The 23,534-nt window shown below is 45.3% G+C and overlaps 1 protein-coding gene and 1 long non-coding RNA gene across 6 annotated transcripts in view; one reads left to right on the forward strand and one right to left on the reverse strand.

Moving 5' to 3' along the window:
• The window catches only part of LOC306961350 (glutamate receptor 2-like), a 38,513-nt gene that overhangs the window by 10,902 nt on the left and 4,077 nt on the right, over positions 1 to 23,534 (forward strand). Inside the window, exons 5-19 of one of the 4 annotated variants that reach the window (XM_079554053.1) lie at positions 338 to 412; positions 866 to 919; positions 2,263 to 2,421; positions 2,937 to 3,104; positions 4,168 to 4,272; positions 4,560 to 4,667; positions 4,751 to 4,814; positions 5,616 to 5,758; positions 6,625 to 6,840; positions 7,971 to 8,125; positions 9,837 to 10,035; positions 10,865 to 11,112; positions 16,545 to 16,659; positions 19,061 to 19,195; positions 23,160 to 23,337. In XM_079554053.1, coding sequence (XP_079410179.1) covers positions 338 to 412; positions 866 to 919; positions 2,263 to 2,421; positions 2,937 to 3,104; positions 4,168 to 4,272; positions 4,560 to 4,667; positions 4,751 to 4,814; positions 5,616 to 5,758; positions 6,625 to 6,840; positions 7,971 to 8,125; positions 9,837 to 10,035; positions 10,865 to 11,112; positions 16,545 to 16,659; positions 19,061 to 19,195; positions 23,160 to 23,333 — 2,118 coding nt within the window. In that variant the 3' untranslated portion in view covers positions 23,334 to 23,337. Of the gene's footprint in view, positions 1 to 337; positions 413 to 865; positions 920 to 2,262; positions 2,422 to 2,936; positions 3,105 to 4,167; positions 4,273 to 4,559; positions 4,668 to 4,750; positions 4,815 to 5,615; positions 5,759 to 6,624; positions 6,841 to 7,970; positions 8,126 to 9,836; positions 10,036 to 10,864; positions 11,113 to 15,163; positions 15,279 to 16,544; positions 16,660 to 19,060; positions 19,196 to 23,159; positions 23,338 to 23,534 lie in introns of all 4 variants that reach the window. The other 3 variants (XM_079554052.1, XM_079554055.1, XM_079554054.1) reach the window with 3 other exon arrangements.
• LOC306961405 lies at positions 18,457 to 19,098 on the reverse strand. 2 transcript variants are annotated; one of them, XR_013792759.1, is made up of 3 exons: positions 18,969 to 19,098; positions 18,769 to 18,804; positions 18,457 to 18,485 (listed from the first exon to the last, which is right to left on the reverse strand). It is a non-coding gene; the product is annotated as an uncharacterized lncRNA (long non-coding RNA). The 2 variants fall into 2 exon arrangements; XR_013792760.1 differs by lacking the exon at positions 18,457 to 18,485 and adding an exon at positions 18,619 to 18,666.

Raw genomic sequence — 23,534 nt, forward strand, 5'->3', positions numbered from 1 at the left:
AGAGGAAGAGGCAGGTCCAGAGGGAGAGGCAGGTCCAGAGGCAGGTCCAGAGGAAGAGGCAGGTCCAGAGGAAGAGGCAGGTCCAGAGGAAGAGGCAGGTCCAGAGGCAGGTCCAGAGGAAGAGGCAGGTCCAGAGGGAGAGGCAGGTCCAGAGGAAGAGGCAGGTCCAGAGGCAGGTCCAGAGGAAGAGGCAGGTCCGGGGGCAGGTCCAGAGGCAGGTCCAGAGGAAGAGGCAGGTCCAGAGGAAGAGGCAGGTCCAGAGGAAGAGGCAGGTCCGGGGGCAGGTCCAGAGGCAGGTCCGGGGCTGGGTCTGGACTAATGGCTCCGTCTGTTTCAGGATCTGGAGATCCGTAAAGAGCGCCGCATCATCCTGGACTGTGAACAGGACAAGGTCAAAGACATCCTGGAGCAGGTGAGGGTCAGCACACTCCACGGTCAGTAAGGGTTTTACATACTGCCCGTTCATTATCATGGACCTGCAGAAGCCTCTGCCAACACTGTGCCCTGTGTTTTTACACACAGACTTTTGTGCAAGCAGAATTTATTTAGTCTTTTGACTTTTCAACAATGGTATTAGGCCTCATGTATTCAGGAGAACATGTAGTATACACCAGCTAACAGGGTTTCATCTGGACATAGTCTCAGGGGCCAGTACGCCCCACCACAGCACACTGGAGGCTACAAACATATGTCCAGGGGAGGCTACAGGCCGCAGGGGCTCACTGGACAGTCATCTACAGCAAAGATAGTATTTTTCTCCTTTTTCGCCTAAACTCACATTGCCTCCAGTGACTGTGAGTGAATGAGTGAACAGGTCCTGAATGTAAAGTGTCATACTTGTACATGCTGCTGTTTATCCCCACAGGTCATCACTATTGGCAGACATGTCAAAGGATACCACTATATTATCGCCAACCTGGTGAGTATCAGGTCACCTGTCTATACTATACTAAATGATATTATATGTATTGTTATTTATTTATTTGTAGGAAAAGCCTCTTGAGATGCAGCATCTCATTTACAAGGGGCTCCTAGACGTAAAAGGAACAGCAATAAACACATTCATACCCACACCACAGATCTCTGTCAGAGAGGCACAAATACTAAAGTATGTTACTTAGACTACACATGAATGAAAACAACATTTGTAGGTGAGTAGCACAAACAAAATGCTCTAAAACAGGTCGATTAGATGATTGCAAACAGAAGTCTTAAAGCATGGATGGTGGAGAAGCTTTAAATGTAAAAGCCAAACCGCAATAATAACCAAAACAGGCTAAACCGCCTTATTTCACGATGTGAATGCGCTCGCCAAAACATCGACTTTTATAAAGTTGGAGCCTCCGGCAGAACAGACAAACGTCTGCTCGGATGCTGAGGCACTAGCCTACTTTCCTCCTTCCATCTGACCTCAGAGCTTTACATAAATAAACAACACGGCTCATGCTGGAGCAGGATCTAAAACTGTGACCAGCAACAGCTCTGATGCACAGAGGCGGGTAGTACTCATTACATTTACTCAAGTACATGTACTGAGTAACCTTTTGAAGAAATTGTACTTCTTAGTGTAGTTTTATCATACAGTACTTGCTACTTCTACTTCAGAAAAATGATAATGAAGTATCTGTTTCTTACTGGAGTAAAAATAATTCTTACTTTTTCCACTGTGAGTAAATATTTAAGCGGTAAATGCTTCATTTTGATCTTTGAATAGATGTAGACCGTCTGGTGCTCCTTGTTCTTTAGGATCTTTTTGTTTTTTTCTGTATTTTTGACATTTTCTTGGGAAACATCACGATTTCCACATGATTTTAGTTTTTTTTCTCACACTATTTATGACATCATTGATAATAAATCTGACAGTTACTCAGCTACTTACAGTACTCAAGTAACGTTTTCTACAAATACTTTTTTACTTTTACTTGAGTAAATATTTGGGCCACTAATTTTATCATCGAGTCAGATGATTTCAAAGTACTCTACCCACCTGAGCGGTTAAGCTCATGTTTAGAGTATAACTGTCTCTGAGTTTATAAGGTGTAGCCTTTATGGTCCCAGGTCAGAAATGTATCCGCTGGAACGCAGCATGTACTCCTGTCTGAGCACCAAAAAGTAATATGAGTACCACAACACGCTGATCACTAATGCTCTGACATGTATAGCATCAGCATGGGAACAGCTGACCCCCCACCCTTTAAGCACAGTAGAAGAAACACTGGCCTGTCCAGAGTGATTGTGACTGTGTCCGTGTGGTCTCTGAAGGGCTTCCTGGACGGTGACCTGTCGAAAATCCAGTATGGAGGAGCCAACGTGTCAGGCTTTCAGATCGTGGACTTTGACGATCCTGTTGTGGCCAAGTTTGACCAGAGATGGGAGGCTCTAGAGGAGAAGGAGTACCCCGGGGCAGACGCACGCATCCGGGTGAGTGCACGACCCCCCTCCCCCAAAGACATCCTGCTGGTTTGAGGAGGCTGATATATATATATGTGTTTACAAGGACAGGGTAATTCACAGTTATGCTCTTTATTTGATTGGAGCTGAACCTAGTCAATAAAAAATTAACTCCATCTAATCATAGATTTGCCAGTTTGCTGTGTTCTCCCTTTGTCTGATACTCCTCTAAATGGGTGCTCATAACATTAAAGACCAAGAGGGGTGCAGCTGCAGTCGTCCATGGTGGTGCCAGTGGAGGAATGAGGCAAAGGCAGAGAATGGGAACATTAAAGTGGACCTGAAGTGGACATGTCCTGCTGAATTGTGGCTTCATTTGCTTTTGGCACCTCAGCATTGTTGCTATGAGCGCCCCCTGCTGTCACCAAGGAAATTGTGCAACATGAGAACCATATTTTTGACGGCATGGGAATAAATCGATGGCGCCGTGATGGACTTCAGGGTCACCTCCGCCTGGTGTCACAAACTCTCCTTTGTTTTCCCAGTACACGTCTGCTCTGACGTATGATGCGGTGCACGTGATGACCGAGGCCTTCCGCTTCCTCTACAAACAGAGGATCGACATGAACCGGCGTGGGAACACCGGAGACTGCCTGGCCAACCCCGCGGTGCCCTGGGCGCAGGGCGTGGAGATCGAGCGTGCGCTGAAGCAGGTGAGGCCTGGGGTCATGGGCAGTGGAGGTCCTGAGGGGAGTGCTTCTGGGGATGGTTCATTTGGCATCTCAGGTTTCAGGGCCGTTGGCGGGGGGGCTATTTCTGAATCTGAAATGCTATGGAACTTTACTTCTATCTGCCACTGACTACTGCCATGTCAGTGGCTTGAAAACTCAAATAAAAATAACTTTTCTGACCAACATTTCATCGTTAATTTGCTGCTTCACTGAAATGAATTGATAATTCTGACTTACAGCAGATTTTCAAAAGCACTAAAACTTGCACTTTATGTGAGCACTAGTACAAGATTTGCATATTTTTGCGTTAGCTTTACTACAGCTCCATGTGGGTTTTGCTGTGTGTTGCAGCGGTGCTCATAGCGCGGCCCGGGGGCCAAATGCGGCCCTTATACATATTTTAGGTGGCCCTCAAGTTTCTTGCTGAATTTGCGCATATCACCAGACATGGTTGTTTTTTACTGCAAATTTAACTACACAATGATAGCCTCGAAAACAAATGTTTTTTCTGAGATACAGAGTTGCATTAAGCTTCCAAGTTTAAGTAAAGGAGTGAGACATAGTTAAAACCCCTCTTTAACGTATCCAGTTGAATGTTTCAACCTAGGAAGTAGAATTATACTAAATGTCATTCAATATGTCCGTGCTGTTTCTCTTTATTTAGCTCTTTCTGATTATACAGATGCATAAGTTCCGGAGCATGAAGTGGCTAACATAGCAGCAACATTAGCTTCTTGTAAACACAGCAAACAATGAAGACAACATTTAGCACTGATCAAATCCAGCACACACTCTGACTGAGGGAGTGTAGTCTGTCATGAAGTCAGCTCTATGTGGAATATTGGATTTCCTCTTCAGAATCCTCCAGTTTGTGCTCTATGCTCTGCTCTCGTCACATCAAATGGCATCAGTTTGTGTTATCCGTATGAATGAGTACAAGCATATGACATCGAGCCTATGCCCTATAGGCGACTGATATCAGTGTCTGTACATCCCTTTGTTGATGTTACTGTCTGCAAAACAGTCCTGTGTTCACTGCTCACAGGTGCGTGTGGACGGACTCACTGGCAACATCCAGTTTGACCAGTACGGCAGAAGAGTCAACTACTCTGTGACCATCATGGAGCTGAAGAACAGTGGCCCGGTCAAGGTACTCCCATCCATTCCCATGTGCTCTAAACCAGGGGTCACTAACTTACTTCACGAGCTATGGTACGGACTATAGGGTCGATGTGTAAGTTCCAAACAGCGCTCCTCCTTCACACTCACATACAGAACCCCCCTATGTCCCCGCGTACGACTAAATCACCTCCTATAGAGACCAAGTAGTCATTCTTTAAGTGCCAGTAGGGGTTTTCTAAGCAACAAAGTGACGTGTTTGGAAAGCATTGTACATTCAGGTAGCAGGTGTTTACATCACATGTGTTCCTGCACTAGATCGGCTACTGGAACGAACTGGACAAAATGGTCGTGACCAAGTCGGACCTGTACCCTAACGACAGCATGGGGATGGAGAACAAGACGGTGATAGTCACCACCATTTTGGTAAGATCCACAGCAGGTCGGGACTCTTTCAACAATATGACCCAGACCATACCTACATGTGTCCTTCCTGTGTGTACCTGCAGGAGGCGCCCTACGTCATGCTCAAGAAGAACTCCGAGCTCTTCCAGGACAACGAACGCTATGAAGGTACAGATAATACTCGCTATTGCTGGGTTGCAGGTGACATCACCATCTAAATTGCCCCAAATTCCCATGTGGCTTCCCCCATAGTCCCCATATTTTACAGTCCATGGCTGAAACTCCTCAGTCTCTTCATAGTCATTAAACAGACTACTATAATCGCACATACCTTCTCACATACAAGGCAATGCTATCTCTAAGGTCAGTGCTATCCCAGCTCCAACCAGTGAAAACTGAGTCCAAGACCCTTTACCTTCCTGGCATGTGTAGCTTATGTCTTTTGAGTATTGGGAGTGAATAGTGCAATGTAAAGTGTGTTTTTAGAGGCACTGTTATTATGCCACATGTACCAATACCAGGTGGTCCTCAGGACAGTTTCAGTTTTACCTAAGTATCGCATTAAGTTTGGTGTTTTCGTCTGGTGTCAATGTAGGTTTCCTTTGGGTTCGATTTCCCCTCGCACTAAGAACATGTACAATAGGCTGAGATGAATGAAAGTGTATTGTGAGTGTCATTGTGGAACAGTGAATGGAAATTGCCCCATGGCTCCAATCAGTTCATTTCTAATTTGCAACCGATTTGGTGCCTTTGGCAAAATTGAGCTTTGGCTCCTTTGAAAGCTTGAAATCTCCAGTTTCTGACACACAAACGGACGTCTGTATCACTTTCCGTTCCAAATGAATGTGGGAAAGTGGGCAATGTTGTAGATGTGAAGAATTGGTGATTTCAGATGAAACCCTTAGTGCAGGTGAGGGGTTCCCTGTGGCGTCGGGACCAGCCCAGCCGCTGACGCTCTCTTTTCTCCAGGCTACTGTGTGGACTTGGCCGCAGAGATTGCCAAGCACTGCGGCATCCGCTATCAGCTGCGCATCGTGGGAGACGGCAAGTACGGGGCCCGCGACGCCGAAACCAAGATCTGGAACGGCATGGTGGGCGAGCTGGTCTACGGGGTGAGAACGCACACAGGGTTCGATGGACACGCCAGGGCTTTAGCTCAGGGAATACTCTCTTCTCTTAGATTATACTTGTAGTCATGTACCTTAGGTCAGGGGTCTCCAACCAGCAGCTCGCCAACAGTTTTCCACATTTTTACATTTGCTTGATTTAACATTTTTTGTTCTGAACAACAATTTGTGCTAGGTCACAGTTGAACATTGTAAATAAGTCAGAACTTTGGAAATGTTTGCCTTATGTGGGAATCACAGAGTAAAAGTATCTCATTTATCATTTTGGGTCATGCTGTAAAGCCATACCATCTCTGTAGTGCAGTCATAACCTCGATTCCACATGAATTAAATAGGCCAATTGTAACACACACAACGCAGTTAGTGCTAACGTCCACAGCAGCTTATACATCCTCTCTCTGAGGAGCATCTGCACGTGATAAAACATCATTATTGTTAGGAAAGACTTACCTTTGTAGAGCTTCATGTCGCCTTTAGAGCTGAATCAGACTTTTGTTTTTCACATACTAAGTAGCCATGTGCTCCTCAGCCTTTCAAAGTAATACAATCCAACTGGGAACTAAAAACAAAATTCCAAGTTTGTGAACATGTTCATCAGCAATGGCAATAAAAACTATTCTGACTCTGATAGTTTGTGCCTGTCATAGTGAGGGTTCTAGTCCTGTTGTTCTGCTGCTTTGAAAATGCTGGGACCAAGCACGTATTTCAGAAGAGAGGGATTAAGTAAATACAGTATAAAAATAAACAGTGAACCTGCATATAGAAGTAGCTCTTTGCCACTTTTGTTACATAAAAGTAGCCGGCTGAGTAAATGTGCTGCATCCCCCTGACCACTCGTGTGTCCTGCGCAGAAAGCTGACATCGCCATCGCTCCTCTGACCATCACTCTGGTGCGGGAGGAGGTCATTGACTTCTCCAAGCCCTTCATGTCTCTGGGCATCTCCATCATGATCAAGAAACCCCAAAAGTCCAAACCGGGCGTGTTCTCCTTCCTGGACCCGCTGGCTTACGAGATCTGGATGTGCATCGTGTTCGCCTACATCGGAGTGAGCGTGGTGCTGTTTCTGGTAAGCTCTTCACCTCTACCAGCGTACGGTCATCTCTCATAACCGTAAACCACTGAACCCACAAACACGAGACCAAATCGTCTTCGAAACTACAATCAACCTTTATTTGTATAGCACTATACAACAGAACCAGAGTGCTTTCTATAAGTGTGGCGCTAAAAACAACATCAACACAAAATAAAAGAATGAAAATCACAAGAAAATGATGTGTGTCATTAGCAGACCATAGACAGATGGACATTATAATGTAAACCTAGGTTGTTTCCATTTATAAACCAATTTTCATTGATAGTGTACTTTCTGTAAACCCAGAGACCGCACTGATAATGAGGAACCATATAGACTTTGGGAATGTGACCGTTTGGAGTGCTAAGTCCTTGTTTTATTGTGAAGTGAGATTTTTTGTTGCGTTGAGTTTGGGGGTGGGCGCTCATGAGCGTCTTGCTTCAGCCCACTCACAAATAAACAATTGAACAGTTGTGTGGACCACAATTAACAATTTAAACGGAGCTAATTCCGTTTTCTGGTTTGAAAGTGAAAATATTGGATACAGGGCCTTGAAGTAACATCATTTACCGAGCCAAGATTGAACTCACATAGGCATACTTAGTGTTGGCGAGGAACTGAATACATGTATTTAGAATAACTGTATTCCGGTTACTCTTTCATTTGAAAGTATCTAGAATGCAGTTATGATCCTAAAATCAAAGGAATGCCCTAAGGCACCTTTCAGCTTTATATTGCATAATCTTAATGAGAGAGACAACATCAAAAGAACAGTCAGAGAAAGGTTTATCTCTGTAGTGCTTTACTTTTAGTAATCAATCATCTGTGCAAATACAGATTAAACCACGGCAAAAACAATTATTCAAATAAGCCAAATGTGCTCGAAATTAGTATTTGTTTGTTTTTTGCTTGAAATAAGACACATAAAAAGTCTTTCCAAACTTTTGACGGGCCCTGTATGTTAACTGTGGAAGTTTTGAAGTTTGAAACTGACCAATGTTAAGGACGTTTCATCAAAAACCTTCAGTACTGAAGGTGAGAGGTGAAATGCCCTCAACACTTAAACAATCCAGTACAGACGTTCATAGAAAGGTGACGTTAGTTCTGTTGCGTGTGCGTTCCAGGTGTCTCGCTTCAGCCCGTACGAGTGGACCCTGGAGGAGCCTGAAGATGGCGCTCTGCCGCTCACCACAGAATCCAACAACGAGTTTGGTATCTTCAACTCCCTCTGGTTCTCCCTGGGGGCCTTCATGCGCCAAGGCTGCGACATCTCGCCCAGGTACGCGACAGGACTCTTCGCTGTTCCCCACATCAATCATACATGTGCAGGGCGTGAGCGGAGGACACGGAGCATGGAGCCAACACACGCTTTAAATAATTGATCTTGAGGAGAGGCCCCTCTCATGTGCCGCAGGACGTGAGAGTGTAATCCTGCTGAGCTAAGGAGCCGGTGCTCCTGGGGCTGAGCTCCAGGCAGAAGGCAAGAGAACATTTCTGAATGTCGCCTTGGCTGTCTAGTCTAACACCTCGTAAAGTGAACTGGTCAAATGAAGACTGTTTACGGTGTAGTACAGTCCTGTAACAGCTGACTAGCTATACGGGATATCCAGGGCTGAAAGTAAACCGGTACTGTCTGGTACTGCGTTCCATTTAAAGATTTGCCGGTGGTACACCGTATCAGGATGGAACAGGTACACTCTCTCACCTGAGGAGTCTGCCTATAATATATATATAAATATATATAATATATATATTAATATATAATATATAATATTAGAGATCAAACGCGTTGAAGTTGAGGCCCACAGTTTGGATCCCGCAGTGCATCTTCATGCATCACTGGAGAGGGCTGTTCGTACCACGGCATGTGCTCCTCCGTCTACGCTGAGGCTCCACTAAACCGGGCTCTGCTGACTCTTCTGATTTTCCTTCGTGGGACACAGTCACGGCATGTACTTTGTTTACCTGCACAGAAGGAGGAGTAAATGTCCACGGCCTCTTTCTGAGGTTTCCCTGTTTGTCGAGTTGGCCTTACAAAATAAAGGCAACAACATTTGTTGTGAAGGGCATGATACAAATGCTCACAGTGAAACTGAAAAAATACTTTTTTTTGTCTTTTGTTGCAATAGTAGATGTCACATTGCAAGACATGGAGATTGTAAAAATGAGCCTGCTCTTTTCTCCACTGTGCGGTCACTCAAAGAGAGAATTTTAGCTACTAACAGAGTCCTGTCGTGGCAGTTTTAGGCTTCAGACGGCATGGTCCCGCCCACCGCTGCCCCGTCTGCTTGACACAAACCAGAATGGTCGCGTATCTCCTCCTCCTTCACGTTATTATGTCTATTTTAAGTTTTTTTTAAATTACATAAAAAGTAAAGAGACAAACATACTAAGTCATAGGAACAATATATTCATGAAGAATAACTTCAAACGAGGAGACTGAAGGAGTTTGTTGTGTGTTTCCTTGTTTTGCGAAAGGATCAACCAATCACGGCGCTTGCGTTCTGCAGGACTTGCCGCGGAGTCACCTTGTGTGGCAGGTGCAGCTGTCGCGGACTCCCTGAGTGGCTCCCACGTGCGTCCAGCACATAAACGCTGGACTGTCGCAGACGTATAAACCAGCCTGTAATGTTTGGTGCAGCCCGGTGAACTCCTGTTGTGATATTGAGCTATACAAAACAATTGATTGATCCAAGTGCTGCATGCTAGTGGGGTTTAATTCTGCAGAAAAGTGCAGGGAAAGTCCTGTAAAATCCGCAGTCGGACCCACTCATGCCTGGCCTGTGTTGCTCTTGACTCGGGTGGTGGTGTGGTGTTGCGGGGGTCATGTGGTTCCTACCTATGCGCCGTTGTCAGCTCCATCAGACTTACCCCTTCAGTGAAATCAGGGTTTCTTCATCCGTGTGAAAGTTCTGTCGTACACACTTGAAAATACTAAAGCTCTGTGATCAAAGTAGTCACACACCGTGCCCTCTACGCTCCCACCGCAGGTCCCTCTCTGGCCGGATCGTTGGCGGGGTGTGGTGGTTCTTCACGCTCATCATCATCTCTTCCTACACGGCCAACCTGGCAGCCTTCCTCACTGTGGAGAGGATGGTGTCTCCCATCGAGAGCGCTGAGGACCTGGCCAAACAGACGGAGATCGCCTATGGAACGCTGGACTCTGGCTCCACCAAAGAGTTCTTTCGAGTGAGTTAGGCCCTTTGTGGTCGACCTACCCCACAGCAAGCGGCATGTATTCACTGTGGCACGCACTGCCACGGAGCGGGGGCGAAGCACACAGACAGACTGCGGTAGGATTGGACTGTGAGTTCGTGAGTGAGGGAGTGTGTGCGCAGACGGTGGGGTAAAAGTTTGTGTGTGTCATGATTGAGAGTTCTGTAATGGGGTGGGGGGAGGTGGGGGGGGGGGGGCGTATTGTTTTAAATGCTGTAAAGCACTTTGTGATAACTCTCGGTATGAAAAGCGCTCTATAAATAAGTTTCCTTTGATGTGTCATTATGCATTACACATATACGATTGGATAGATGTGAAATTGCTTTATAAAAGTGATATTTGTACATTTTGGTGCTGAAATCCTCTTCGCTGTGCAGCCCACACGCAAAAACAATGCGCTCCAGTTCCATTTTTGTCTCTGGGAGCGGAGGCGGCCACCTCGCCGTGCTGTCTGTGCACACAGGAGCTTTCCTCTCTGCACAACAGGACACGACTTGAAGCGTGGCTTGCGAATGATCGCTGATTCCCCTGCGGTCTGAAAGAGGCCTTACTTTGGATGGTGGTGTAATCCAGTGCTGATGATCTGGAGCCATATTTTGGGCTCTAAACTTGGTCAATTTGGTCTTAGGTTCTGTCGTCAATCTATTCTTGCTACCTTTAACTTAACAAAAACAAAATGAAATGAACAATGGAAAAAGAACATCTCATATCCTTCTTAAAGTGATTAGGTTGTAAATGTGTGCCAGTTTTGTTTTCTTCAGTCTGAACGCCGACTCACGTCTCACCCCCAACCCTCTTGCAGCGCTCCAAAATCGCCCTGTTCGACAAGATGTGGCAGTACATGAAGTCGGCCGAGCCCTCCGTGTTCGTGAAGAAGACCTCGGAGGGCGTGCAGCGGGTGCGCAAGTCCAAGGGGAAGTACGCCTACCTGCTGGAGTCCACCATGAACGAGTACATCGAGCAGAGGAAGCCCTGCGACACCATGAAAGTGGGAGGCAACCTGGACTCCAAAGGCTACGGCATCGCCACGCCCAAGGCATCGCCATTAAGGTGGGTGGATCAGTATAACAATGCTAGCCAGCCCACACGCCATGTACCATTCACTTAAGGCGCCGCTGAGAGCATACTGCCCCTCTCCTCAATTCAAATTGACTCGGGGGTAAAGCTGATTGGCTGCGCAGACAGAGGAAGAGCTTGCCTCTCTCGTAGTGATGGGGTTTTTGGCTCTCGAACGGTGGCCAAAACGTCGGGATTCGTTCATTTCCAAAGGCGACTGGCTATTTTTTTTATATTGGTTTGTTGTAAGAAACCAACGTGAAACCAGCACACTGTGTTGTCTGAGAACTGCTCACAGCATGGGCAAAACTCTTTGGCTTAAATGCAGCTCCATATATTGGCGAAATAGTAGTAGACGATACAACATCTGTATGTGAAGAAGTCTGTGATTTACATGTGTTTTGCTGTCTGGCTGCAGCTCAAACCAAAACGCATGGAAATTTCAAATTGTGCGCACGTTTTAGTCCTGATTTCCCTGGTTCCGTTTAGCCTTATGTTTCAGTTCTGATTCAGTGTGTCCTGCTTTACTGTCGGGCTGTTTCCCGTATTGTTCAAAACTGCATTCAAATCAGAAAACAAGACCAAAAAAACAGATTTGGCTCTCCTCCCACAAATGAGAAGCGTGGGAACCATTCGTGTCAAAACAGGCGTTCCAGAAGGCGGTCCCGGACGTCACATCACTACTCCGCAGGCACAGGGCGGGCAGTATGTCGGGGCTGAATGGGGCATGGCAGCTCAACTGGTTGTTATAATTATCCACCTACCCTGATGACCTCCGTGGTTTGTATGGTCCACGGTGGCTGCCTCTGGCTCACGTGAGAGGGGGCCGCCGTGACCAACACTTGAATGGTCGGCAGAGGTGGGCGGTCGCCACGAACGTTTACTCGAGCTCTTTATCACACTTCTATTTCAGTAACATTTCGGATTCTTGTGACCAAAGCTACACCCTTGTTGTGTAGGTCACACAATAGATACATATCATCATGATCCATTAACTGTTTGACTAAATCACTTTAAAAGCAAGCCTTAAGGATCCAATCGGACGTTGTGAGAAAAATCATTTGAGAACTCTTCTCAAACGGACTGGTCTTGCCACTCAGACTTCATTTTTTTTTTACTTGAAACTTACCGTTACATTGTTTCCCATACTGGTACTTGATTTTCTATTCAAAGATCTGAACTAAATATATTTTTGATATCTATACCATAGCATTTATCATCTAGAACCAAACAGAACAGTAACTATTCATTTGAAATGAACCAAGTCACTTCTTTAATGCTGTCCCTGGACCAACAGCATCAAAACTTGGTATCGATAGAAATCTTTTTTTGAGATCAGTAGCACCTAAACTTTTTCTGGTATCATTTATCAGTCCCCAGCCCTACACACACCTGACTCCAACTAGCCCAAAGTGACTCGACTTGAACAATGTGAACTGTGACTTGTAATGGAAAAAGCTACAACATCGAGGGCGCTCTCTGCCAGTGAGCGTGCGACACAGTTCACACGGTTAATGGCAGTCATGAGCTGATAACTGTACAACAGGTTAATGAACGGGGTGAAAAGAGGTGTTACCTGTGACAAGATAAACCCTACCTTATGGCTTAATCAGAAAACCTTTGGCAAGATCATCAGTTTCCAAAAACAGTCTTAAGATGACCCTGTACAGATGATGTCTTTGGAAATTTGTCTACAAAGTCGGATTAAAACATAAATTCTACTTTTATGATCAAGCAGTTACTCCATACGAGTCTTCTTCTCAAGTACTTTTTTACTTACTTGAGTACTTATTTGAAGGTAACGTTGCTCTTGAGTAAATCTTTTGGCTCCACTGCCCACCTCTGTTCGTAAAACTGAATGAAGACAAGACACAAAAGGCTCCACTTGGTCACTTCACACAGACAAGCTACGCACCAACCAAATTCTCCGCAACACGCACTCTTCCAAGTGCTTGACTTTTTTCAGTTTTACACAGTAATTGAAAAACCATGAATATGTCCCTGGTTCTGTCCACACCACGCCGGCGCCTCCCATTTAAGCCCACTCCTCAAGCCTTCTGACGGGCCTGCAGAGATGCAAAGTAGTTGGGTCTCTCTCAAATGAACCTTCTCCCACATGCGGTCCCGGTACCTGAACGCTCCAATGGCATTGGGCCTGGTGTGAATAGAGCCAGATCTTTAACATGTATCCTCCTATTACAGCCAGTGCTCAGTGCTGCCCACGTCAGACATTCTAAAGAGCTTTACAAAGACCTCTCGGATAACATTCACGCCCAACATCAAAAGTTCCAGCTTATGATACAGATCACAGTCCGTGGTCTAGTGAAGAGTGTTTAGTTGCGACACCTCTATCCGCTGAGGAAGACTATTGTATAGAGCTTAAAAATGATGACACTTTCTCAATGTATGGAAAAGTAGAGCAGAGAGAATCGTGCAGGATGTGCCATCATCACGTTGCTTTAGTGTCCCCAGACTGTAGATCCTTGACAGAAATAATGATCCTTTTAACTCGGGTTTGTGGATACTATTGGAGCATTTAAAATCATAGTGGCAGATGCCTGGCTTATGCTGCTTACAATAGTTAATCTGATTCACTTTGATGCTTCAAAAGTTCTGTCCTACCAGCCTACCAGCCTGGCCAGCCAGCGACTGTATTTCCCTGTTCAATACAAACAATCAAGTTCCATTTTTGGGCTGTTCAGAGAAAGGTCTTAGGAATATACAAATAAATAGGACATGCAAAGAGTAGAGTCTGGTCCCAGAAGATCCTGCTTTAGGAAAGAGACTTGTAGTGGCAAACTCATCAGGATATGGCTTTTCCTGCGGTTTCCAACCTCTTCATCTAATCAACATCTTATAACATAAGGCAGAAGAAGTACGTCCGTGGGTCAAAAACTGCTGGATTCATTTGTACCGCCTGTGCACTTCCATGTGCCACCATTCAGCTACCAGTCAAGCTATGGTTTAGAGCTAATCACCGGCTATTAGTTCATGAACACATTCGTACATCCAGCCATATATTTTAGTTTTTTTAACTTCATTTAAAGTGCCCACATGTTTTGTTGCGTAGGCCAGCAATAATGGTGATAAAAAGACTTTTATTTGTGGGAAGAGACATTCAAATTGAACATGACTGAGTAGCAACGTTTTTTTTATTGTTATTCTGTTTAATCACACAGATTGTTTAAATTCACGGTCTGTCGCTAACATTATGACAAACAGTCATCAGGGTGTATGTCTGACACAGAACAGTCCTAAAACTATACAAACGTATCTACAGACTGACAAGGACTCTTTAAACTATAAAACTGTTGAATGTAGTAATAATGCACACACCTGGTGAATAATATACAAGGTGGATACAAACATGGAATCAGTCTGTTTCATTTTCATAAGTCCTTCATTGTCTCGGCCACAACCTAAAACACTGTCCCCTTCAAACACTTGATGGCAAAGAGAATTTCTTCATCTCTTTCCTATGATAGATATTTCAGTGTATAACTATGGAATCAGATTCTTTTGCTGCAGTTTACATCTGTCTGTAAAGAAACAGCCTTCAGTTCTATTTATTCCCATTAATTCCTCTGTATTCCTGGAAAATTCCCAATGTTGCAACCCTACAGCTAAGGCTGGATGCAGCAGCCATACCAACTTGGCTACCCAGGCACAAGCCAGCGTTTTTTGACTCATGGACGAATCAGGCTGGATATGTATACATACAGTATCAGATATGTAGGCTTTGGTGTGCCGCCTCCCACTGTTCGATCAGTCACCAGTCCATCCTTTGAAGAAGCTACATGGGTTTGCCGTGGCTGTTTCTGACCCTTGGGCTTAACACCCGTCTCTGCTCACGTCTCCTCTGAATGTGTTGGTGACAGTGGGGTGTGGGGGCAGTCAGGTGAAGTCCTCTCCGTGGCACAGGTGGCCTGTCAGGTAACGCTGTCCAGCCGGGAGTGTGTTCTCTTTGCAGGTCCTCCCCCCTTCGTGGCGCCCTCCCTCCCTCAGCGCTAACCCTTCTCCTCTAACGGCCACTGTGTCCACGTAGAAACGCGGTGAATCTGGCGGTGTTAAAGTTGAACGAACAGGGGCTGCTGGACAAACTGAAAAACAAGTGGTGGTATGACAAGGGCGAGTGCGGCAGCGGTGGAGGGGAGAGCAAGGTTAATGCACACACACGCACACGGCGGGGCGGGGGGGGGAGCGATGGGAACGGGGAGCAGTGCACGCCCAGCCCCCGCAGCACCGCCACCACCGGGCTCGGCTCATGCACTGGACACGGGCAGCGTCTCCGTTCTGCTCGCCGGTTTCCACGCCTCCTCGCGTTCTCAGTTCTTCAACGTTCAGTGTGTGCGTGGAGAAAAGACACTTGACCAGTCAGGACGGCGGTATACATGGGGGGGCACAGTACTTCAGCGGTACTTGGTTTTCAATACTTTCCCTGAACGTGGGGCGGCTCGATTATTGAAAAAATGATAATCACAATTATTTTGGTCATAATTGAAATCACGATTATTCAAGCGATTATTTGTTGCCTTTAAAAAAAAAGTCTATCTTTATTTGATTGTTTATTAATCAAAAAACATGATATAAACTGAATGTTTTCTGTTTCCTGAACAGTCATAAAAGTGCAAATGATTTCAAGTAGGCCTTGACCTAGGAGAGGTCTCTGTTTCACACCTGCTGGCCAGCCCTCACACCGGCGCAAGCAAACTGAGCAGCGCGGCCTGATGACATCATCACACAGCGCTGTTTGTTTTTATGTCAGGCAAAAGCATGAGCCATGGCACGGGAAATGCGAAGGGAAAATAATCCCAGCGGCCTGAAATAAGGCAAGCCTGCTATGCAAAAAAAGAAGATAGATATATATCTTTTTGATTATGCTAATTGGCATGGCTATGTTCAGGAGCTGAGGAGCAGAGGGGTTGGAGGACGTGTATGAGCAGAACTGAGACGCACCCACGGTCCCATGAAGCACCCAGGGGGCGCTGCGGCCTGCGCTGCTGCCTACACTCTGTTTTGGTGGAGCTTCCTGTTTGGTTGAGGTCAGGGTTGAGGTGCAGGGGTCATGTCAGGGTCAGGTGACCTCACACCAGATGGCAGCGCCCCCCACAGGTGACGCGGTGAATGAAGAGTTTGTGCGAAAGCCAAAACTCCTTTCATTTACAGCTCACTCTTGAACATAACAGCTGCCTATGATTATGAAGGTATCGAGCAGCACTTCTCATTCTTTCACCTGATAAAAACATGCACATCCAAACCCAAAACAAACCATATTATAGACAATTTGTTACCAATCCTGGCAATATGGAAAAACTACCAGTGGAGGTAGTGTTTTGACATTTCTTGGCAGAGAATGAGAAGCGCTCCCTGCATAATAACATAAGATAACATTGATAACGATGTTATTTATGTTATTCCTATTGAAGAGTGCCAGTAAACCTTGCCGTATTGAAACTGAATGAGCAAGGAACCCTAGACAAGATGAAAAACAAGTGGTGGTACGATAAAGGCGAGTGTGGCTTCAAGGACTCCACTAATAAGGTTAGTCTAATGTCTGTACCCCCTGAACACACATGCACAGGCTCACGGATAGATGACTATAGCACACGCACACTTCTGCACACATGTAGAGAGCACACGTGTCTGTCTGTCTTCATGTGTGTCCTGTCGTCAAGTGCTACACTCATCCCAGAGGGCAGGTTAGCCAGGGGCGCTCACGACTATTCACCGGATTAGGAGATAGACGTCATTACTGCTGTATAGAAGACAAGAAACGGTACAACCCGAAAACCCGGAACTAAAGGGAATACACCTATTAAAGCAAGTATCAAAAGTAGCACTGATGGTATAAAAACTATTAGCCTGGTCGTGGCTAATACAGTAAACATGATCGGTCACTCTGCTCTCTGAAAGCCTCTCAGAGACTTATAACCACCATAGGCAGTGCGCCACATGCACCAGTGGCGGCTCCTCCTTGACTACAGGGGAAGCTGAACTTCTCAAATTTCACTAAAAATTGTTAGATGAGATAGATTTTATTTAGCAAATGTTGCAGATTGACTCCCTCCGCATAAAGCTTTACTGACAGCTCCTGCTCTAGGTCTGTGAGAGCAGCATTAGCATTAGCATTAGCATTAGCATTAGCTGCTGTCACAGCTTTTAAAACAATGTACTTTAGTAGATGAGACTTCTGGGGAGAGTAAAACTGTTTTCTGCCGTTAGCTCCTCCTGCTGCTATTAGCCACATACAGCTACATCATGACACACACACAACAGCTCATAGTAAGCCCTATATGGACCTGGTTTCTTTGTTTAGTCCTAGTTTGGACCTGGTTGAGTTCTTATTTAGTCCCAGGTTTTCTTTGTTTAGTCAAAGTTTTGTTTTTTTCCACATTTAGCCCTGTTAGCATGGTAGCTAGGCTACTGTTTGTTTCCCCCTAAATATTAGGCATTCGATTGTTGAATTTAACTATGAGTCAACAGTAAATAAATCATGTTAACACATAAGTAAAGTAAGTAAGATTGTAAAAAATACAAGGTATAATGTTGGTAAAGGTTTATGCAGGTTTATGGTAATGAACAGAAAATATCATGAGTTTCCCCTGTTTGAAAGACCACCAGCCGCCACTGTTGTGCACTATATAACCATAATATAGTACAAGTCCAAAGACTGGCATCTACTGGCACTAGAAGAAGAAGAACAGTTCAAAACACAAAGACAGCTGATGCTAGACTTGCTGAATTGAAAGGAGAATAGAGGAGAATAATTTGAGTGTATACAGCATCAGAACAAGTCTGGTGAAGGTGTGGACACAGGACAAGAGTTCCGTGACATCAGCCAGAGAGAAACACCTGTGGCACGGGAATGAAACAAACACCAGAGTGTTTTTGAGGGGATTTTTGCATAAATAATTTCAAGCGTGTATCACATGGCCCACTTGTGGTTAGCAGCCACATTTTCTCCTTATTTTATCATTTTAGATTGTTTACACGAGTCATTCCTCATTGATTGATTTGATGTAGTTTGCCAAAATGGACATCTTTGGCTAATACAGTATGCTTAATACCAAAAATACATACCTATTATGAGTCAGCAAATACAGCAGCTCTTTCACTAAACACTTCCTCTGACGATGATCTGTCGAGAAACAGTGACATAGTAAAAAGTAGTAGTAGTAGTAGTAGTAGTAGTGGTAGTAGTAGTAGTCAGACTACATATGTTCTAGATTCAGAAGTGTTTGGAGTGAGTTATTTCTGTTTGGTGTCTATAGTAGTCCTGCTTGTGTAGTGCAGTCAAGTGCCGTTCTGTGGGAGTCCTTGTCCTCTAGGTGTGTTGTTTCTGTGGGAGTACCTGTCTATGTGAGTACCTGTCTGTGTGCATACCAGGTCTGTGGGCGTAACTGTCTGTGGCAGTACCTGTCTGTGTGCATACCTGTCTGTTTGAGTAACTGTCTGCTTGAATACCTATCTGTGTGAGTACCTGTATGTGTGAGTACTTGTCTGTCTGTGCCAGTGCCTGTCTGTGTGAGTGCCTGTCTGTGTGAGTACCTGTATGTGTGAGTAACTGTCTGCTTGAAGACCTATCAGTGTGAGTACCTGTATGTGTGAGTACCTGTCTGTCTGTGTGAGTGCCTGTGTGTGTGTGAGTACCTGCCTGTGTGAGTACCTGCCTGTGTGAGTACCTGCCTGTCCTTGCCAGTGCCTGTCTGTGTGAGTACCTGTCTGTGTGTACCTGTATGTGTGAGTACCTGCCTGTCCGTGCCAGTGCCTGTCTGTGTGAGTACCTGTCTGTGTGTACCTGTATGTGTGAGTACCTGCCTGTCCGTGCCAGTGCCTGTCTGTGGGAGTACTTGTCTGTGTGAGTACCTGTCTGTGCGAGTGCCTGCCTGGTGTCTTCGAGTGCCTCTCTCACGGGTGTCCTGATGTTGTGCTGTGCCCGCAGGAGAAGACGAGCGCCCTGTCCCTGAGTAATGTGGCGGGGGTGTTCTACATCCTTGTGGGGGGACTGGGGCTGGCCATGATGGTGGCCCTCGTCGAGTTCTGCTACAAGAGCCGCGCCGAGGCCAAGAAAATGAAGGTACGGCTCTCCTCGTTGCCAAAGTGTTCACGGGGAGCGTACGCCATGACATCCATCCGCTATTGGCTCCGCCCATCCTCACTCATACATGACCGTGTCCGCAAACAGGCTCCGCCCTGGGATACGCCGCACAGTAGACCCTTTTCCATGGGGTATCATGCATTTCCAATTTTATTCAAATATCAAAATGTCCCATTGATTTCCAATGGAGGCTCACTACAGGTTAGTTCCATTTCTCCGATTCAGAATTTGAAGCTACATTTTTGAATAGTTCAGTTTACTTATTTTCCAATGGGTGAGACAATTGCAATATATTATTACCATAGTATTTATGGTGCGTTCCAGGCGAAGAGTGGAACGGCGCACCCCAGTGGAGGAGTGCAGCTAATTTAGTTTTTTTTGCAGAAGGTCAATTGGTTTCGATGAATGTTTGTACAAACTGCCAAGAGGTAGGCTAGCCTAGTAAGCGTCAATAATCTTAATTTTGTGCTGAATTTTACACATTTCTGTTGCCTTGCGTGAAATAATCATGATCTAAGTTAAACGTAATGTAGACGAGAAAATGTTTTAGAAGCTCTTAGGCGACGTTCTTTCGAGTTTATTCGGCTTTAGATTTAGCTAAAGCATGATTTTGCTAACGCATGTCATGACATTAAACATTTGATTAACAATTTATTTTATGTTTAAAGCCAAGTAAATCATTGAATTTGGAGCCAGATGTGTCGGCATGGTTACGTTAAACTTTAAACATATTCCACACAATTTGTTTAGATCTCGTCGATTCTAATCATTAACTTGCTCAGTTTACAACATTGACAGCTTTTGCATGATTTATTGAGACAAACTCAATTAATCGAACACAATCTGTCATTCACAGGCAAAAACGCTGTCTAATACTGCCATTGTTTTCACCGCTACATAAGCGGTGCGCTGAAATTACCCGGATACTTGAAGAGCCCTAAGACCCAACAGCATTTTCCCTCACAGAGCTGCACAAATATTAGTGAACTATAAACAGGAACAAATGTATAGGCAGGGACGTGCACAGATAGAGCCCAGGTGGTGCTCAAGCACCTGCCCCTTTGCCCTGTGCCCTTTAAGTGCCCTTCTCAAGACCTGTTTTTTTTCTCCCCAATATTAAGTATTATTTTTTTTATTATTCAGATATTTGCCCTACTAAGCCAACATGTGCTAAAAATACAGGTTTAATGTTCAGCAACTGTAAATCGTGCTTCATTCCTCCTCTGCCTCTCGAGCCGCCGCGGCGCCTGATCAATGAGGGCAGCTGAGTCCCCGTGTCTCCCCCGTTTGAGAAGATGGTACAGCCCATCTCTGTGAGACGCGGGAGTAAAGTAAACTGAGTAAATTCAATAACTTTATGAACGAGCCAGCGCGACATGACTGGATTATTAAAACGAAAGGAAAGGAAAGGGCCGTCGGGGCGAGAATGTCAGCGCCGAGTGTCGAGTCAGCGGTAAAAAGTCAGTCACTTAAGCGCTTGTGTTTGTCGCGCTATAAAGTGTTCTGCAAATGAGCTGTGTTAGTCAGAGTGAGTCAGGGCTGAGCGTAGACCAGGGCCAGAGCACCTGCCCCTCAAATGTCTGTCCACGCCACTGTGTGTAGGGGTGGGTTAAGCATGACGCGGCTTATGAATTGACATAGCCACCAACATTAGCCGCTAGCTAGTTATTTACATTAGTCTTCTCATCTTGTAAACACTGCAGACCTAGTGCTGTGGTACAATGAAGACAACATCTAGCACTTTAGGGCCTGTAGTCTGTAATAAAGTCAGCTTTATCATGTCTATTGTTATTCCACATCCTCTTTGCTCTCCTCAGAGAGGAGTGCCCCGTATGTGCGCCATACATCAAGGGGTATGAGTACAAGCATGTGGTATCGAGACAATACCCGATACAGGTATCGGTGCATCCCTAAAAAATTTAGTGTCTGCATGAAAATATTTTTAGTGGTTGAGTTAGTTTTACAGATGAATGAAGCCCCAGGCAATAAACTTAAACATCGCCAGAGCTGCTAGCTACTAGTTAGCGGCTAGTTAGCAACATTAGCAGCTGGTCTTGTAAACACTGCAGACCCAGTGCTGAGGTATAAGACCACATTTAGCTCTATGTGCAATATTGTATTTGTACTGAAGGAATGTCCAGTTTGTTGCTCTTTGCTCGCCTCAGTGGAGAGGAGCCCCGTAGCATGTGCCACAAGTCAAGTGGTATCGGTTTTTGGTATCGGGACCACATAATGAGTACAAGTATGAGTACGAGTGTGTGGTATCGGGCCGATATCCGATGTATATGCATATGCTGGAACAGATGACTTTGAACTTTGTAACAGTTTTTGTTTCATGTGAATTGGCCCAGAAAATACAGAGAACTTAGCAATAAATAAATAAAGGCCAGAGATTTGCATTTCACAGTTACCAAAGTTATCGCCTCAATTTAAACTACAGGCACCTTAGAATGTTGTGACGTCAGGTGAACACAACCTACTTCTTTTTCGGTCGGTACCAAGAAGGCACCACTTAACAGTACCCAGCCCTATGTTTTGCACAGGCCTTTTGAGATTTTTGCATCTGACTTGGCACGCACAGATCTTATTACATGTACATTCATCCTATAGTCTGCACACGTACCTGGTTGCATATGCGCAGATCTTTCTTACAGGTGCACAAAACTTCTCATTACCCGAAAGATCATTTTTTCAAAAGCGCTGGCTCCTTCCCTGTGGAGCTCTGCGGGCACACCTTCCTGGTCTATTCACACCTCATGAGGCTCAGGGATCCTCCATCTGCTGCCTTCACCCATCAAACCATCAGGTCACTTATACCATGGTCGCCTGAGCAGGAGAGCTATAGCTACTTAGAGTTAATCTGTATAGCCAGGCCATACTCGCAGTCACTGGACATCAGTACAGAAGTACATTTCTTCATATTTTATGCCTTAAATTCATAGAACAAAATACAAAAGTTATGGTCTCTAAAGCATTTTCTGGTGGAATTTTCTGTATTTTTCGAATATCCAAATATGACTCCGTTCTTCTGCTTGAAGTACCGCCACCAATTTGTGGAGATGATAAAAGCAATAATTTGTTGCATGTAAGGCATTAAAAAACATGTTTGCATATTGGTCCAAATCACTTTTCAAAGGTTCAGCTGTTTGCTCTGCCTCCATTGTTATACCCTCACGCTGTGTAAATGGAGCGACAGATTGGACAGATTCATGCAGGAGACGGACAGAAACTTCCATCTCGAACATCTCAAATGTAAAGCATAAATGAGCCTTCTTTTTAAGAAACAGGTACTGAAAGAATTGACTCTCTGGCATTGATTGGCACATCCCTACAGCCTGCAGCGAGCTTCATTCTGGTGATGTCACCTGAAAACTATGAATTCCAGTCTATCTTTCACCTCAGATGTTCCTCTTGACCATGGTATAAGTACTGGACATGTAGTGGGGCAGATTAGGCCAAAGATAAAGAGTTACCTTTGTGATACAAGCTCCAGATTTGGTATGAAAAACAAACAAACTGTTTGATCAAAAGCAAACTTGAATTTTGAGTGGTCACGTTGCATCTTTCTACCTGTGATTCGTGAGTAAAAATGTAAAAAACACCAATAATGCTATGAATTATCCTCATCATGTCTCAAAAAGCATGGCTGGGTTGCAACAAAAGTCTATAAACCTGTGAAGGGCTGAATCTAAAACTGTAGCTAAAAATAGGAGTTAAATAATGAAACAAAAAACCTCATTATCAGGGGCCTGACACAGTGAGTATATGCATCAGCAGAGAGACGTTTCTGGGCAGCTAATGGTGTTTTCTCAAACAAAAGGTCCAATGCCTGTGGCGCTTGTATCACAAAGCCCCGAAAGTGGAATGAATCTGCTTCACTAGCGAGCCATGCGTCATTGGTCTGCTCCGGGAGACTGACTACGTCTTTATTTCTGTCACGAAGGTCGTAGCCAACACGCTGGCGTCCCCCCAGCACACGGGGAACTACACACACCCCCTGTCCTCTCCACCTCAGCCCGCCCCAAACTACAACCTGGTGTCCCCCAGCCACCTGCCCACCTACACCACCTATAAGGAGGGCTACAACGTGTACGCCATTGACAGTGTGAAGATCTAAGCGGGTAGGACTGTGATGATTGTGGCCAACCTCCTCCGCTCAGTCATAAGCATCATGAAGCATACTGGGGCCAAACCGAGAGGAGCACAGAGGCTGAGCTCAGGGAGCAGTCGGGGCAAAACTGCCGAATCGAGGGGCCCAAAGTCAGTGGGGCACAGGGGCAGAACACAGCAGGGTGTATCAGTAGAGGCAGACGTCAGT

This window comes from Gobius niger, assembly GCF_951799975.1.
Source record: "Gobius niger genome assembly, chromosome: 3".
Classification (NCBI taxonomy): domain Eukaryota; kingdom Metazoa; phylum Chordata; class Actinopteri; order Gobiiformes; family Gobiidae; genus Gobius; species Gobius niger.